The sequence below is a fragment of the Physeter macrocephalus genome, chromosome 12 (genome assembly GCF_002837175.3).
Source record: "Physeter macrocephalus isolate SW-GA chromosome 12, ASM283717v5, whole genome shotgun sequence".
Classification (NCBI taxonomy): Eukaryota; Metazoa; Chordata; class Mammalia; order Artiodactyla; family Physeteridae; genus Physeter; species Physeter macrocephalus.
This window is the reverse complement of record NC_041225.1, coordinates 54374856-54391876: the sequence shown is the minus strand read 5'-3', so window position 1 is coordinate 54391876 and position 17021 is coordinate 54374856. Positions and strand designations below refer to the sequence as shown.

The 17021-nt window shown below is 36.3% G+C and overlaps 1 protein-coding gene across 1 annotated transcript in view; it reads left to right on the top strand.

Annotated features, from left to right (window-relative positions):
• Window positions 1-17021, top strand: part of HEATR5B (HEAT repeat containing 5B) — a 91412-nt gene that overhangs the window by 10469 nt on the left and 63922 nt on the right. Inside the window, exons 5-14 of the mRNA XM_028496572.2 lie at window positions 3567-3738; window positions 5430-5587; window positions 6573-6822; window positions 9550-9705; window positions 10410-10660; window positions 12259-12370; window positions 13531-13683; window positions 14743-14842; window positions 15362-15471; window positions 16332-16495. Coding sequence (XP_028352373.1) covers window positions 3567-3738; window positions 5430-5587; window positions 6573-6822; window positions 9550-9705; window positions 10410-10660; window positions 12259-12370; window positions 13531-13683; window positions 14743-14842; window positions 15362-15471; window positions 16332-16495 — 1626 coding nt within the window. The remainder of the gene's footprint in view (window positions 1-3566; window positions 3739-5429; window positions 5588-6572; window positions 6823-9549; window positions 9706-10409; window positions 10661-12258; window positions 12371-13530; window positions 13684-14742; window positions 14843-15361; window positions 15472-16331; window positions 16496-17021) is intronic.

Here is a 17021-nt window from a genome sequence, read left to right as displayed (position 1 = left end):
TGCTGGAGAGGGTGTGGAGAAAAGGGAACCCTCTTGCACTGTTGGTGGGAATGTAAATTGATACAGCCACTATGGAGAACAGTATGGAGGTTCCTTAAAAAACTAAAAATAGAACTACCATATGACCCAGCAATCCCATTACTGGGCATATACCCTGAGAAAACCATAATTCAAAAAGAACCATGTACCAAAATGTTCATTGCACCTCTATTTACAATAGCCAGGACATGGAAGCAACCTAAGTGTCCATCAACAGATGAATGGGGGCTTCCCTGGTGGTGCAGTGGTTAATAATCCGCCTGCCAATGCGGAGGACATGGGTTCGAGCCCTGGTCCAGGAGGATCCCACATGCTGCAGAGCAACTAAGCCCGTGAGCCACAACTACTGAAGCCCGTGCGTCTAGAGCCCGTGCTCCGCAACGAGAGAAACCCCCGTAATGAGAAGCCCGCACACAGCAACGAAGAGTGGCCCCACTCGCCGCAGCTGGAGAAAGCCCATGCGCAGCAACGAAGACCCAACACAGCCAAAAATAAATATATAAAAAATAAATTTAAAATTTAAAACAAAAACCAAAACCAAAAAAACCCAGATGAATGGATAAAGAAGATGTGGCACATATATTATAGAGTTTTGAGTCTACTTTGTAGGTTCTTTATTTCTATATTAGATACGTGATTTGCAGATATTTTCTCCCATCTGTGGTGTGTCTTTTCATTCCCTAAATAGTGCCTTTCTAAGAAGAGAAGTTTTGAATTTTGTCAAAGTCCAATTTATCAGTTTTTCTTATATTAATTGTGCTTTTAGTATTGTACCTAAGAAAGCTTTTCCTACCCCAAACTTTCTCCTATGTTTCCTAGTTTTACACTTGGATATATGATCCATTTTGAGTTAATTTTTGTATATAATGTGAGGTATGAATCGAAGATTTTTTTTTTGTTTTGGTTTTTGCACATGGATATTCACTTGTTCTAGCACCATGTTGAAAAGACTCTTTTCTTCACTAAATTGCCTTTGCACCTTTGTTGAAAATCAGTTGTCCGTATAAATGTGGATCTAGTTTTGGAATCTCTCTTCTGCATCATTGATCTATTTGTCTATCTTGATGTCAATAACACTTTCTTGATTACTGTACCTTTATAATGTCTTAAAATCAGGTAGTGTTAGCCCTCCAACTTTTTCTTTTCCAAAATAGTTTTGGCTATTCTAGGTCCTTTGCATTTCCATATAAATTTTAACTTGTCCATTTCTACAAAAATAACATGCTGAGATTTTTATTCAGGTTGCATTGAATCTATAGATCAATTTGGGGATAGTTGACAGCTTAACAATATTAAGTCCAACTTATGAATGTGATATCTCTATCTCTCATTCATTTAGGTCTTCTTTGATTACTCTTAGCAACATTTGGTGGTTTTCAAATGCACAGATCTTGCACCTCTTTTGTCAGATTTATCCATAAGTATTTAGTTTTCTATGCTATTTTAAATAGTATTGATTAAAAACTTTTTTTTTCAATTTCTAATTGTTCATTACTAACATATAGAAATACAACTGATTTTTGTACATTGGTCTTGTATCCACCAACCTTCTTAAACTGCCTTACTAGTTCTATCAGCTTTTTAAATAGCTCCTATCAGGTATTCTGTGCGGACAATCATGTTGTCTATGAATAAAGACAGTTTTACTTCTTTTCCAGTCTGGATGCTTTTTATTTATTTTTCTTTCTTACTGCACTGGCTGGTTAGATCCTTCAGTGCAATGTTGAATAGAAAACATGAGAGGTGACATCCTTGTCTTGTTCCTGATCCTTAAGGGGAAAACATCCAGTCCTTCACCATTAAGTATGATGTTAACTGTCAGTTTTCCTTGATGATCTTTTTCAGGTTGAGGAAGTGCCCGTATATTTCTAGCCTTCCAAGAAGTTTTCATCAAGAATGGATTTTGTCAAATTTGATTTCTTGTGTCGTTTCTGTTGTTGCTATTTTCTAATGAAGCGGTTTTTTTTTTTGGCTGCTTTCTGCAGCTTGTGGGATCTTAGTTGCCCAACCAGGGATTGAACCCAGGCCCCTGGCAGTGAAAGCGCTGAGTCCTAACCGCTGGACCGCCAGGGAATTCCTGTCTAATTAAGCTTTTTATTTTAGGATAATTGTAGGTTTTCCTGCATTTGTAAGAAATAATATACAGAGATCTTTATAAACTTTTACCCAGTTCCTCCCAATGGTAATGTCTTGTAAAAGCATAGTACAATATTACAAGCAGTATAATACAATATTGACATTGACACAATCCACTGATCTTGTTCAGTTTTCCCAAGTTTTACTTATATTCTGTTAAATGTTTGTTCAGCCTCTATTGAGATGATTTGTATGACTTTTCTTTTTCAGCTTACTAATGTAATGAAATACATTGATTAATTTTAGAATTTTGACCAATCTTTCATTCCTAGGATAAACCCTACATGGTCGTGATATAGTATCCATTTTATATATTGTTGGATTAGAGTTGCTAAAATTTTGTGTATAATTTTTGCATTGTGTTCATGAGGGATATTGGCATGTAGTTTTCTTCTCTTGTAGTGTCTGTCGGATTTCAATATCAGGGTAATGTTGGCCTTATAGGATGATTTGAGAAGTATACCCTTCTCTTCAATTTTCTAGAAGAGTTTCTATAGGATTGGTATTATTTCTTACTTAAACATTTGGTTGAATTCAACAGTACATCTCTCTGGGTCTCCAGTTTTCTTTGGGGGAAGATTTTAAACTACAGATTAAATTTTTAAAATAGATATTGGGCTATTTAGGTTATCTGTTTCTTCTTGAGTGAGTTGTCTGTTTCATGTAAGTTGTCAAATATATTGTCCTTTTAATATGTATTGAATCTGTAGTGATGTGACTTCTCTCATTCCGAATTTTGGTAGTTTGTGTCTTCTCTCTCTTTTTCTTCATCTGTCTGGCTAAATTTCTATCAAAATGTATTGGTTGTCTCAAAGAAGCAGCTTTTGGTTTCATTTCTGTTTTTCAGTTTGCTCGTTCACTAATTTCCTCACTTAATCTATATTACTTCCTTTTTTTCCTGCTTACTTTGTGTTGAATTTGCTTTATGTCATCTAGTTTCTTAAGGTAGAAGCTGAGGTTGTTTATTTGAGACATCTCTTCTTTTTTTTTTTTTCGGCCGCGCCATGCGGCTTGCAAGATCTCAGTTCCCCCAACCAGAGATTGAACCCAGGCCATGGCAGTGAATGCCCAGAATCCTAACCAGTAGGCCACCAGGGAACTCCCCAGAGACCTTTCTTCTTTCTAATACAGGAGTTTAGGGTTATAGTTCCTCCTAATTGCTGGAAACTCTCTCAAGGCAGTAAGCTGGGACAGATGTAGGGTTCAACTTGCATTTTCCATCTCTTAAGGATTAGCATCCTTTATTGCTTGATGTCCAGAGTCTTCGAAACTGTTGTTTCATATATTTTGTCCAATTTTTTAGTTGTTTCAGGAGAGAGAGTAAATCTGGTTCTTGTTTATCCATATCTGGAAGTGGAAGTTCTAATTTACCTTTTTTTTTTTAATTCCAGTGTCTCCTAGAACTACAGAATGAAGCTGTGTTCATGTGGACTGCTGAACTGGAAAATATAGCCACTCTCTGCTTTAAGGCTTTGGAAAACTCAAACTATGGGGTACGGGTGGCAGTGTCTAAACTCTTAGGAACAGTCATGGCTACAGCACTGATGCCAAAACAAGCAACAGGTATCGTTGTTTGCCAGCCCCCAATCTAGACTGTAACAGGTATTTGAAGGTATATGGAATGCTTCCTTCTAAATGACTTATTACTTCTAGGCAAGTCACTTTAAAGGCTTTAAATTAGTATCTTTGTCTACTTTTTCATAAAATAGAAGTACCCAAATGGCATTTTCTTTGATATAGTCAGGACTTTTTTTTTTTTTTTTTGGACCACACCGTGGGGCATGTGGAACTTCCCCAACCAGGGATCGAACCCACGCCCCCTGCAGTGGAAGCACAGAGTCTTAACCACTGGACCACCAGGGAAGTCCCAGTCAAGACATTTTTTATGATGATACTGTGCAACATTACATGCATCAAGTATGTTGGACATATAAGCAAATAAGATTTATGAAATGGTTTTGTATCATGTTCAAGGGACTGGAATCTGGCACTTTACATGCCTTCTTACTTTCAGTCCCTGATGAGTAGATCCCCATTCATAGCATAGTATTATTTTTTTTCTTTTCTTGACCATTATTATAAGCAGAATCAGAGACAGCATTGATTTTCCCAGTGACTTCTACTGTGCCTCACAGTTCCATAGAGGTGTTTCAGGGACAGTTCTGAGTAGATGCTGAGTGAATCCAGCTCTGCTGTTGTCCCTACCCCTATTCCATCTCTGTATTGTAGAAAGAGAATCAGATCTTACAGATTCAAGTCCTAGCTCTTACGTTTATTTGTTGTGAAACCCTTTGAGCTTTGGTCTCTTCATCTTTAATCATGATTAGTTCAGTGTCTGAATTAGATAACGATGATGATGATGATAGGTAACAATCATTAAGTGCTGACTATGTATAAGACACTGAATTAAGCATATAACAGAGTTGTTTTATTTAATCCTCTCAAAAGCCCTGTGAATTCTAAGTACTGTTGTTATTCTCATTTTATAAACAAGGAAATTTAGGCTTAGATTGTGTCATTTGTGGTGTAATAAGTGTTCTATTAAGTGAAATTAAAACCCAGGCATTCAGATTCCAAAGCCTGCATAGTTAATCGTGAGCTTTATGCCTCTCCTACAGAATTTTTGTGAGGATTATGTTTGCTACTGTGTATGAAAGGACTTTATAAAATAGGAAGCTCTTTACCAGGGATGGCAAGTCGGTTGCAGTCCAGTGACGTTTCAATCCATTGGTAATTGTTGTATAGAAAGCGTGGTCTTGGGAATTGGGAATTCCCTGGCGGTCCAGTGGTTAAGACTCGGCGCTTTCACCGCCGTGGGCTCAGGTTAGATCCCTGGTCGGGGAACTAAGATCCCACAAGCCATGTGCTGTGGCCAGAAAAAAAGAGAAGTAGTGTGTCCATCTCAACTGGGAGTGAGGGCTGCAGTCAGTTAGCAGTGTCTGCTGTGAATGTGCGTTGTCTTTGTTGTGTTGCACATATCAAGGCTAACATAATTACTAGACTATTTTGGCATAAATATATCGAATTGTTTTAATTTCTAGCTCCTTTTTTTTTTTTGCTTCAGAATTGAATTTAATTTTATAAATATATTGTAAATTTTAAGATCATAAGAAAATAAATGACACTATCTCCTTTGTAATAGTTTAAGTATCCTTAAAAACAATTACATGAATTTTAAAGCTAGATTATTAGAAAATATTATTTAACTAATAGCAAAATATATTTGCTTATAAATATATTTTTCTTCCTGAAAGTAATGCGCCAGAATGTGAAGCGAGCAACATTTGATGAAGTCTTAGAACTCATGGCCACAGGATTTCTACGTGGAGGGTCAGGTTTCTTAAAGAGTGGTGGAGAAATGTTAAAAGTTGGAGGGTCTGTTAATCGTGAAGTGAGAGTTGGAGTTACACAGGTTTGTAATATATATGTATAAAAGAATTCTCTTGGTATCACGTGTGAAATTTCATGGAAGACTCTTACTAAGTAACAGCACGTACAGAGATTTTTAATACTGTCTAAAATTAAATAATTTTTAAAATGTCTTTCAAAACATTTCTTTTACTAAATGAATGAATTACATTCAAATCTAAATTGCATCTTATATGGCAAGGTAGGTATTTGATGTGTAAAGAAGCCTATGTCTGCTATATCTATCTGTCTATCTTTAACAAAATTTTTCCAAATTTTACTTCGCAGAAAATCAGAAGTAAAGTAATTGAGTTTTAATTGAAATTGTATTCAAGTAGCTTGAGGCATTTAGATTTTAATGTTTTCCAACAACTCTTGTAGCTAAAAATATTGGTTAGTACTTTGGATTTATCATCATTGATTAATCACCAGTGTTATTATGCAGTTAAACCTGACTTGAAATTATAGTTTCAAAATAATAATACCAAATAAGATGTTATGGTTAATAACCTAATAATAATTAACACCTAATAGTATGAAATGGTTTTTTGTGATCTTAGTCAAAATCATCCAATTATACCTTATTCCAGAAACAAACATAAAATGGAAGTAAACCATTTGTATCTTACAGTCATAAGCAAATGTTTTGTAGCTCTAGGTCAGCGTTTATTTAGCATGTTAGGGTTTTATTACTATAACTTATCACCTTCATCACCAGGGTGAATTCACCTTTCCTTCCCTCCCGCACCATTCTCTCTCTGTGTTCATCTTGAAGTTATTATCCTGAGAGCTGTTTTTAGTCAAAGATACTTCAACCAGTAATTCCCATGCTAGAAGTACTAAAAAGGTCTCAAGTTTTAAATTTTCTCAATTTTAATCTCAAAGATAATTTAATTTTCATGCTGTCATCAGTTATTTACGTAGTTGCTTTATCTGTAATTTCAGTTCATTTATATAAATTTATCTAAAGCATCTTAATCTGTTTACAGGCATATGTTGTTTTTGTAACAACATTGGGTGGTCAGTGGTTAGAGCGTAGCTTTGCCACATTCTTGTCTCACGTACTTGATCTGGTTTCCCATCCTCGGGCAACACAAACACATGTAGAGGCTGTGTACTCCAGACGGTGTGTCTCCTTTATCCTAAGAGCTACTGTGGGCAGTTTGCTAGGTGAAAAAGCCCAGATTGCAGCTGCCAAAGAAATATGCCAAGCGATTGGAAAGCAAATGAAAGCAGTAGGTAAGAATTTTTTTTTTTTTAATAAATTTATTTATTTATTTACTTTTGGCTGTGTTGGGTCTTCATTGTTGTGTGCAGGCTTTTCTCTAGTTGCGGCGAGCAGGGGCTGCTCTTTGTTGCAGTGTGCAGGCTTCTCATTGTGGTGGCTTCTCTTGTTGCGGAGCACGGGCTCTAGGTGTGTGGGCTTCAGTAGTTGTGGCACACGGACTCAGTAGTTGTGGCACACGGACTCAGTAGTTGTGGCACACAGGCTCAGTAGTTGTGGCTCGCGGGCTCTAGAGAGCAGGCACATGGGCTTAGTTGCTCCGCAGCATGTGGGATCTTCCCGGACCAGGGCTAGAACCCGTGTCCCCTGCATTGGCAGGTGGATTCTTAACCACTGCACCACCAGGGAAGTCCCACTAGATAAGAATTAATGTCATGATCTGTATTGTTGATTACTTTAGTCATTTAGTTCTTTACTGTTATTCTTAATAAATACTAATAGATCTGATTAGTTCATTTATCTTTCTGGACTGTGTTTTAATAGTCATTTATTTATTTATTTATTTATTTTTTGTGGTACACGGGCCTCTCACTGTTGTGGCCTCTCCCGTTGCGGAGCACAGGCTCCAGACACGCAGTCTCAGCGGCCATGGCTCACGGGCCCAGCTGCTCTGCGGCATGTGGGATCTCCCCGGACCAGGGCACGAACCCGTGTCCCCTGCATCAGCAGGTGGATTCTCAACTACTGCGCCACCAGGGAAGCCCAATAGTCATTTTTATTGTGTACTCTTATTTGATATTCAAACAACATATAATTACAGTGAAGTGGAGTTTTTCAGTATTTGGATAGTGTGTTTGTAAGGTTAGGCTTTCTGTTTTATATCTAGTACCTACCGATTTTATAGCTCTCCTGGTATACCGCAGCACATTGAGGAATCTTTGAGGAATAATCTATTGTGGTTTTTCTTCTTGGAACCTGTTGTTTTATAAATACATGTTGTTTTCCCCTCCATTAATAGGCTTAATGTGAAAATTTAGAGAGGAACAGTTACAGGTGGTTTTTAGCCCACTATAGGATATACTGTGAAACCTCAGTAATTCATAATTAAAAGAAATCCTTTTCTAGGAAGTGTCAATTTTTATAAATTTTTCTGTTTAACAAGGAGTTATTGAGTATTTGAGATTGCAAAGCAGTAATTCAGGTTTTGAACAGTGAGTAAGATAAAGTTCCTGCCTTCCTGGAGCTTATAATTATACAATTAAGGAACTAACACAAAGTAAAATATAAATTCTATAAGATAATTTACTTTTATCACTGTTGGGAATATACATTACCTTTAATCAAGAAAATTATATTGCTTAACAGGGGTCTTTAGAAATAAGAATTTAATGAACAGAAAATATCCAGCACTTTATATTTAGAGAATATATATTGAACATCTTATAAAATTAATAAAAATAAATCCTCAAATAGTTTATAGTTTTTGTTGTTTATAATAGCTTACTAGGCAAACCATATTTTAAATGCATGGGACTAACTGAAAGTTAGAAATTGTGAATTAAAGGGTGTTTAAATTAATGAGGTATCATTCTTTAGGTATGTTAAAATAATAATCTGTCCTAGGTTCACAACTTTATAAATATTTGTACATTTATTCCTTGAAGAAATGTTTGAGTGTCAAAGACACTGCGCCAAACAGTGGGAGTAAAACAGCGAGCCACACGTAGATAGCACCTGTTCAGGGAGCTTAGAGCTTAGTACCTAAAAGAGAGAGTTTGTGCATTTCCAAGTCCAGAAATGTGTAAGAAGAAAAGAGGCATTTAATTTTAATCCATAGTGTATTAATCTATTATATCCTATTATTCTATATTTTATAGCCTGGTAATTCATAATGAATGTAAATAAGAAAGTTTTACTGTCATTTAAGGGTTATTAATCTTAAGGTCACAGATTTTTAAGCCATTAAGCCATTCGATTTTTAAAATGGTAAAAGCAGAATTAAACATGCTATGTATCTGGAATTTATGGACCAGAATATATTCTCAGTTAGTAATTTGACAAGGAATTTTTATTTGTTTCACGATTAAATATGTTTCAATTCTGTTGGAAGCTAAAAGGTGGGGCCAGGGACCAGCAAGTTAATGGAAACTTTGAGGAACATCCCAGTAAGAAATTCTAAAGTCACTTTCCTTATAGATCTTCTTTCTGGTCAGTAATTTGACAGTGATGCTACCAGTACACTACAGCTCTTAAAATAGCAGTGATAATAATAAAGTAACAATAATAGCTGCTAATGTTTACTGAATGTATATTGGGGGTAACATTGTGCTAAATTCTTTAAATTGACTTTTTTTTTTTTTTTTTTTTGCGGTACACGGGCCTCTCACTGTTGTAGCCTCTCCTGTTGCGGAGCACAGGCTCCGGACGCGCAGGCTCAGCGGCCATGGCTCACGGGCCTAGCCGCTCCGCGGCATGTGGGATCTTCCCGAACCGGGGCACAAACCCATGTCCCCTGCATCGGCAGGCGGACTCTCAACCACCGCACCACCAGGGAAGCCCTGACTTTTTATCATTGTGGTTTTGATTTGTATTTCCCTAATTATTAGAGATGTTCAGCATACAAACAGAGTTCTTAACAGTCAGGTATCAGCTGGTATAATTTAATAACATAAATTGTGTAGATCAAAAAATTATATCACAATTTAATTCACCCACATTCATACATGATTTTGTGTTTCCAGAAGCGGTAGTGAATGACACTAGTGGTGAAAACAAATCTGGAGCAGCAGACATTGCAGCAAGCCAGCATGTGATGGTTTGCGCCCTGCAGGAGCTCGGGAGTCTGGTGCAGAGCCTAAATGCCACCGCATCCCCTCTTATTCAGGAAGCATCTATAGGTATGGTATTCACTTATATGCTGGAATATTTTTTTCAATATTTTTAGAAGTCATAGGTGTGATTGATATTTAACTCCTGATTGGTTGCTTATCATGGTAATTAGCAGTTTAGATCATTTGTTAAAAGTTGGGTTTTATTTAGGATTCACTGTGACAGTGAATCTTTTTTTTTTATTTGTTTTGTTTTTTGCTGTACGTGGGCCTCTCACTGTTGTGGCCTCTCCCGTTGCGGAGCGCAGGCTCCGGACGCGCAGGCTCAGCGGCCATGGCTCACGGGCCCAGCCGCTCTGCGGCATGTGGGATCTTCCCAGACCGGGGCACGAACCCGCGTCCCCTGCATCGGCAGGCGGACTCTCAACCACTGCGCCACTAGGGAAGCCCGACAGTGAATCTTGAATTAAATATTGAAATAAAGTTTTGGGAGACAAATCAAAAACAGTCAAATTTTTGTTTCTAAACTTTAATGAGTACTTTACACCAACATTTATATTTTATTAGATGTAATTGTACTGTGTTCTTTGTAGAAAATGTTCCTTAAAGTACTTTCCTGTTTATGAGTTGATATATGTGTTTTTTGGCACAGTTCTAAATGTATCTGTGTAAAACCATAACAATTATGATTTTAATTATTTTGTTACACATAGTCTTTTAACTCATGAAATTGTGTGACTTCATTAAAGAGTAATTTTTTGAGTATTTTTTAGGCCTTTTGGAGACGGTGACTTCAGTGCTTCTTCACCCAAGCATGGCAGCTCGACTTGCTGCTGCGTGGTGTCTGCGCTGTGTGGCTGTGGCACTGCCTTTCCAGCTGGCGCCATTTCTAGACAGGTGTGCAGAACGACTCAACAACCTGAAAACTTCACCAGAAGCTGTTAGTGGATACAGTTTTGCAATGGCTGCTTTGTTAGGTGGCGTTCATCAGTGTCCTTTGGGCATTCCTCATGCCAAGGGAAAGGTATGACAAAGATCCTAAGATTATACGTGCTGTCACCTTGTGTGATTGATGTTGAACTGGGTGATCAAACAAAAACAGTTTTACTGTGATGATAAATGATACAGTATTCTGCTAATATGGAGTTGACAGACCCTAATTAAAATTTGATATTTAATCCTGATACAGGAATGATAGTTTTGTCTGGGTATAGTATCATTTTATAATTTATTTTAGAGAGAGGAAAAAAAAAGCCCTTATAGTAATTCTTTAGAAATCAGAGCTTTTCCTTGGGGTTTGAGAAATAAAAATTCACATTGCTATATTCAAAATGTCAAGAGAATGTGCTATTGCTATAGTTAGCATTTTGGTAATACTTAATAAAAGTTGAATGGTTTTCATGAATCAGTTACTTTTTTTTCCCTTTCTCCTATACCTTATACTACTATCAAGATTTTCTTCTTAGGAATATTAAGTGTTTATATAAATATTATTTGCAACTTTATATTGGGGCTAGATCTTTTGTTTTTTGTTTTTCTGTTTTTTTTTTTCCTGGGTTACCAGGCCCATGTCCATTCATTTCTGTGAGTTCCATAGCTGCTACTCAAATCTGGGCTTCCATCTCCCTTTGTCATATGCTTGCTTCCTCACTGATTATCCTTCTTGGAATCTTTTTCTCCCATCTCTTCCACCCCACTTTCGTATTTTATGTTTGCTCAGAGACCCTTAGGAACTACACAGGGATCAGAGAATAAAATATAATCACCTTTGTCTGCTAGACTGGTACCTTCATAATTTGCCTTTATTCTGCCCTTTCATTCTAGTTTCTCACTGCTCTAGTCAGACTAGTCATCTTGCTTTCCTTCCGTGCTTTTTTCAAGCCTCCATGTCTTTGCTCTTGCTAATCTCTTACATTAGAATTTCGTCCCTCTTCTTATTCACCTACACCAAACTTAGCTGCTTTAGAGGCCCAATTCAAGTTCTGTCTCTTCCATGAATTATCTTCACAGTTACTCAGTCTATGATAGCCTTTCTCTTTGCTGACCACTACATCTGTACTATTATTTTATCATTTGATTATGTGCTGCTTGTTACTTCCCATTTTTCCTGTCTTCTCTCTCTAAGACTATAAGCACCATAAGATTAGCTTAATGGCAGATGTATAATAAGAGTTCAACAAATCTTTAAATGTAGGATAACAGTACTACTAATAATAGCATTTATTGAGTGATTACATGGACCAGCGCTGTTCTGAGTACTTTGCTGTATTAATTTATTAATCCTCATAAGAGTGAGGTTGGCACTCCTGTTATTCCTATTTTAGCAGTGAGGGAACTGAGGCAGAGAGATTAAGTTATCCTAAGTCTGAAAGCTAGGAGATGACAAAGCTGGGATATGAACTCAGGCATTCTGCCTCTAGAACTCACTCTTAACCACTGTGTTGTAATGGGTCTTCTCAAAGTCAGCAGAGCAATCAGGATTGATTAGGTATTGATGTTGCCTCTTTAAAAACATGTTAACAGCAACAACAAAAAAGGATAACTTCTTTTTTAATGAAGTATACTAGCTGTGTATTTTCTTACTTGATTTTGTTAAAATCCAATTCTAAACTTCTCTTGCAGATGGTAGTTAGTATTGCTGAAGATCTCTTACGAACTGCTGCCCAAAATAGCAGGCTATCTTTACAGCGCACCCAAGCTGGATGGCTCTTACTTGGAGCACTTATGACTTTAGGTACAATTATATTTGAGTAGGATTTTGTGTTATTCTATAACTGTCAGTAGACTGTAAAGAAGTTTTAATTTAGAAGTATTCAACTTCACATTCTAGACTTTGAATGAAGTTAGAAAATGGTAATGATGTTTTTCTCATCATTTGGTATTAGATTTCTCTTTTTGGTAATTTCTGGTTTTGTACATTTAGTGACAAAGGTGTTAGCAAAGTTTCCCCTTTGCCATCAGAATAGCCATGGTCTAAATGATTAGCCTAGTATTAATGAAAAGAGATGAGAGTCTGGGGCATATTCCATGCCCAAAGTAAAGACCAGTGACATGATTTTAGTAGAGTGATAAAGTCACACTTAAACGGCATCTCCCCTTGGTGTTGCTTTCTTGGGGTTATCTTTATGCACTTCACTTTCCTAAGTGCTATGACAAATATGAGATGCAGGCAAAGTTTAGCACTGTACATAGAACAGAAATATGTGTTATCATTGTGATAAGGTGTGTCCACTTTTTACTTCACGTGTTTGGCTTCTATTATAAAAAGTATGCATGTGTGTGTGCTACAAAGTTACTGCTTGATGCATCTACCTTTTGGAAATTAAACCTTGACCTCATTTTCTAAAGAAAATAAAAAGTGGTAACTTTTTTTTCTAGAAATTTTTGTGTGGTATGTTAAATGAATTCCTTAGCAATGGAAATATAGGCTCCTAGTTCTAAATATACTACTCCATAGAACTAAATTAACCATATAAGTTGCCCTTAAAATGGAGTAGTAAATATATGTATGTGTTTGGGAGTGAGTATACATGTTTATATACATATATAATATTTATAGAAAAGACATCATAAAATATGTCCCAAATATATTTTATCATTGATAGAATGTAATCCATCATTCTGAATATATTTGGGTAATTTCTTTTAGATGACTTTTTGTGGATTTGTTTTATGTTGGATGCTAAAAATATTGATAGTTTTTAGGTGAATTTTATTATGCTTTAATATATATTTTACTTAGTGAATAAGAAACATTTTGAAAATGTTAATATTAGAGAGAAAGATACAGTGAAATGATAGATATTGTTAAAGCTTGTTTGGGGCTCTTTTCTTTGACTTTTGTTTGTAATGCTATATATATGTATGGTTTTGTGTTCTCATTTTCTCTGTCAGGACCATCTGTTGTTCGTTACCATCTGCCCAAGATGTTGTTATTGTGGCGAAATGTTTTCCCTCGTTCATTGAAGGAATTGGAGGCTGAGAAGGCCCGAGGCGATTCTTTTACCTGGCAGGTAACATTGGAAGGTCGTGCTGGAGCTTTATGTGGTAAGAACTGAAAGGACTGCACTTTCAGAATATTATTTTCTTACTAAAATATTTGTGAAGTGAAGGAAAATCATTACTTCAATTTTTTATTTTAATATATAATGATGAATCTGTATACTTTTGGATTTAGAAAGAAACTTTATAAGTAATCTATACCAGTTTACTAATTTTGTAATAAAAATGAAGCTGAGACTCTGAAAAGGAGGTTAGAGTTCATGATCAATTAGGAGCTGGAACCCAGGCGTCTTAATTCCCAGTTATTGCATTCTTCCACCTGAAGAAGCACTGGGTCACCAAGTAAAAAAGCCCAGTGCCTATTTAAAGGAAAAAGAAACAGGATTACCAAGGTTACTGAGTTTACAGTTAGTCTTTTCTTAATGGACAGATAGCTGTTTTCTCCCATCAAATCTGCAAAAGTTGATACATCTTTTAGATACCAGCATTTTAAAAAGTATGAAATAAAGTTGTTTTTGTTTGGGAGTCAGCAACTTACAGGAAAGGCTCAAGTTTTGTTTTATTTGAAAACTAGAATTACACAGAGCGACCCTGTCCTTTTTTGCTTTATCTGAGGGTGAAAAGTGCTTCTTTTTTCAAACTGTGGGAGACAGATGTACACTTAACCATAAGCGCCACAGGGCAAGGTGTTAGTTTTGTTCCCACACATCTAAGAGCTGTTTTCGTCTTAGCTCTACTGCTAAAGAGCCAATAAAGCTATTTCCTCTCACTGGGCCATTATGTCCACTGTTGGTTCTGTTCTGAAACAGCTTTTTTTTGTAGTTATCTGAATTCATGTGGGGTCATAGACTTCTGAATTCTCGCTCACAGAAATCTTTCTAACAGACATCTTCCCTCCCTCCATTTTTGCTGTCCACTCTTCTTCTAGCCTTTTCTAATGAGTTTTCTCTAAAGTTGCAATTGGTTCTTCTTTTGGTTTGACCTTGTTTTAGAACTTTATATTTTGTAATAATTAAAAATTTTAGGTACCTTTATATAATTTTATAAATTTGTTCATCCTCACAAAAGCTGTTTCAAATATGTCTTTTTAAAATTTTTACCTAGCAATGAGGAGTTTTGTTGCACATTGTCCTGAACTCCTGACTGAAGATGTGATTAGAAAATTGATGACCCCTATTGAATGTGCCATGACTATGATGTCACAGTAAGTAGGCAATTAGGACATGTTAGCATCAATTTTATATATTTAAAAATAGCCATGTTTTTAATTCCCTCTAGTGTCATATAGGAAATGTACTAAATTTTATTTGTGTGAAGTGACTTTAAAAATTTCAGTAGCGGTGTGGATTGAAGTAAAATTGTATTTAATTTATTTATTTATTTTGGCTGCGCCGGGTCTTAGTTAAGGCATGCAGGCTTCTTAATTGCAGCATGCAAACTCTTAGATGCAGCATGCATGCAGGATCTAGTTCTCTGACCAGGGATTGAACCCGGGCCCCCTGCATTGTGAGTGTGGAGCCTTACCCACTGGACCACCAGGGAAGTCCCTAAAATTGTATTTTATAGTGTTTCTGTTACTAACAGTAAAAGTCACAAAATAAACTAAAAGAAAAATGTAATACTTACCAATGTACTTTGACGGTACATCGATACATGGCTGGAAAAAAATGTAAGTAATGCTTATTCTAATAAGCTAATACTAATTATACTTTTGATATTTTAGCATTCCATCTGTAATTAAAGCCCACGGAGCTCATCTGAAAGCTAGTGCTGCAATGGTCCGTTTAAGACTTTATGATATCTTGGCGTTGTTACCTCCAAAAACTTACGAAGGTAAATAAAATTTGTGGGTGTCTAATAAAAATTCTTCAATATACCTTTGCAGTTCTTCACAATATCATAGAGCTCTGACCATGTAAAGGAAGGCAACCATTTTCCTTTTCTTCATACATAGTATAGCTAACACTTGTTGAGCACTACTGTGTTCCAGGTCCCATTCTAAGCCCTTAACATGTATTAGCATCTTTGACTCTAACCACAACCTTATGAGGCTAAAATATAACATTCTTTAAAGATGAAGAATCTCAGGTACTTAGAGGTTGTGTAACGTGCACAAGTCTGGGAGGTAGTTAAGTGGCAGAGCTTGGATTCAAACCCAGTTGGTTCATCTTCCGAGTCTGTGCTTTTAATGACTCTCCCAGCTGTTATAATACAGCCAATAATTTAGGAATCTGGAGGGAGAATAGTAATGTACTTTTGCAGAAGTTAAATGTCATATAAAATGTTAATATTCCAGTGCAACCATGCCCAAGAATTTTGATATGCTCTGGTTCAATGTTTGCACATCGTTAAGTAATTAATAGTAAATAATGATCATATTTTATATATTTAAAATAAAAAATCTTTCCTGTATTTGAGTTTTTGATTACTTTAAATGATTTGGGCTGAAACGCATAATACAGTAACAAAAAAGGAAGTGCCATTATTGTGTATTAAAACCAGCATTAAAATATTTAATACTGGTTTTTCTTAAAAGGGAACAGGGACTTAATTATTTTACTCCTGTTGAACATATTGCTGCTCTTGGTGAATTATTTTACTCCTGTTGAACATATTGCTGCTCTTGGTGGGCAGTGATTGTCATTTTCTTAAAAAGTATTCTCTTTAATCTGACCTGAAGTTCTGTTTTTTAGGCTCTTTCAATGCACTTCTTAGAGAACTGGTAGCAGAATTCACTTTGACTGACAACTCAGCCAACACAACTACTTCCCTCCTCAGATCCCTCTGCCACTACGATGATAGTGTTCTTCTTGGTTCCTGGCTTCAAGAAACTGATCATAAATCAATCGAAGACCAGGTAGTAAACTATAAAGTGAAATGAAATACTAGCTTGATTGAAAAACAACGGTAGTATTACACATTGTCATTTAAAAAGAAAATATTGTAGACTAAGGTTTAATTTTCATTTAGCTTTCTTAGACATTTAAAGATACCTTCCTAGGGGTGGATAAATAGTGAAAAAAGGTAAGCAGCAATAGTTAGAATTTGGCGAACTGTCTTTATTCAATATTCTGTATATTTAGGTACCCTGTGGTTGCATTGGCAAAGATCAGTTTTGACTAGCTTTTTGGTTGTTGGTGTTTGTTTTGGTTTAGTTTATTTTGTGACAGGTTAGAGAGGAATAGGATTTAGTAGGTTGAAGATTTAGAACATTTTTTGCCCACTGAATACATTATTTCTTATGTACTTTTTTTTTTTTTTTTGCGGTACGCGGGCCTCTCACTGTTGTGGCCTCTCCCGTTGCGGAGCACAGGCTCCGGACGCGCAGGCTCAGCGGCCATGGCTCACGGGCCCAGCCGCTCCGCGGCATGTGGGATCTTCCC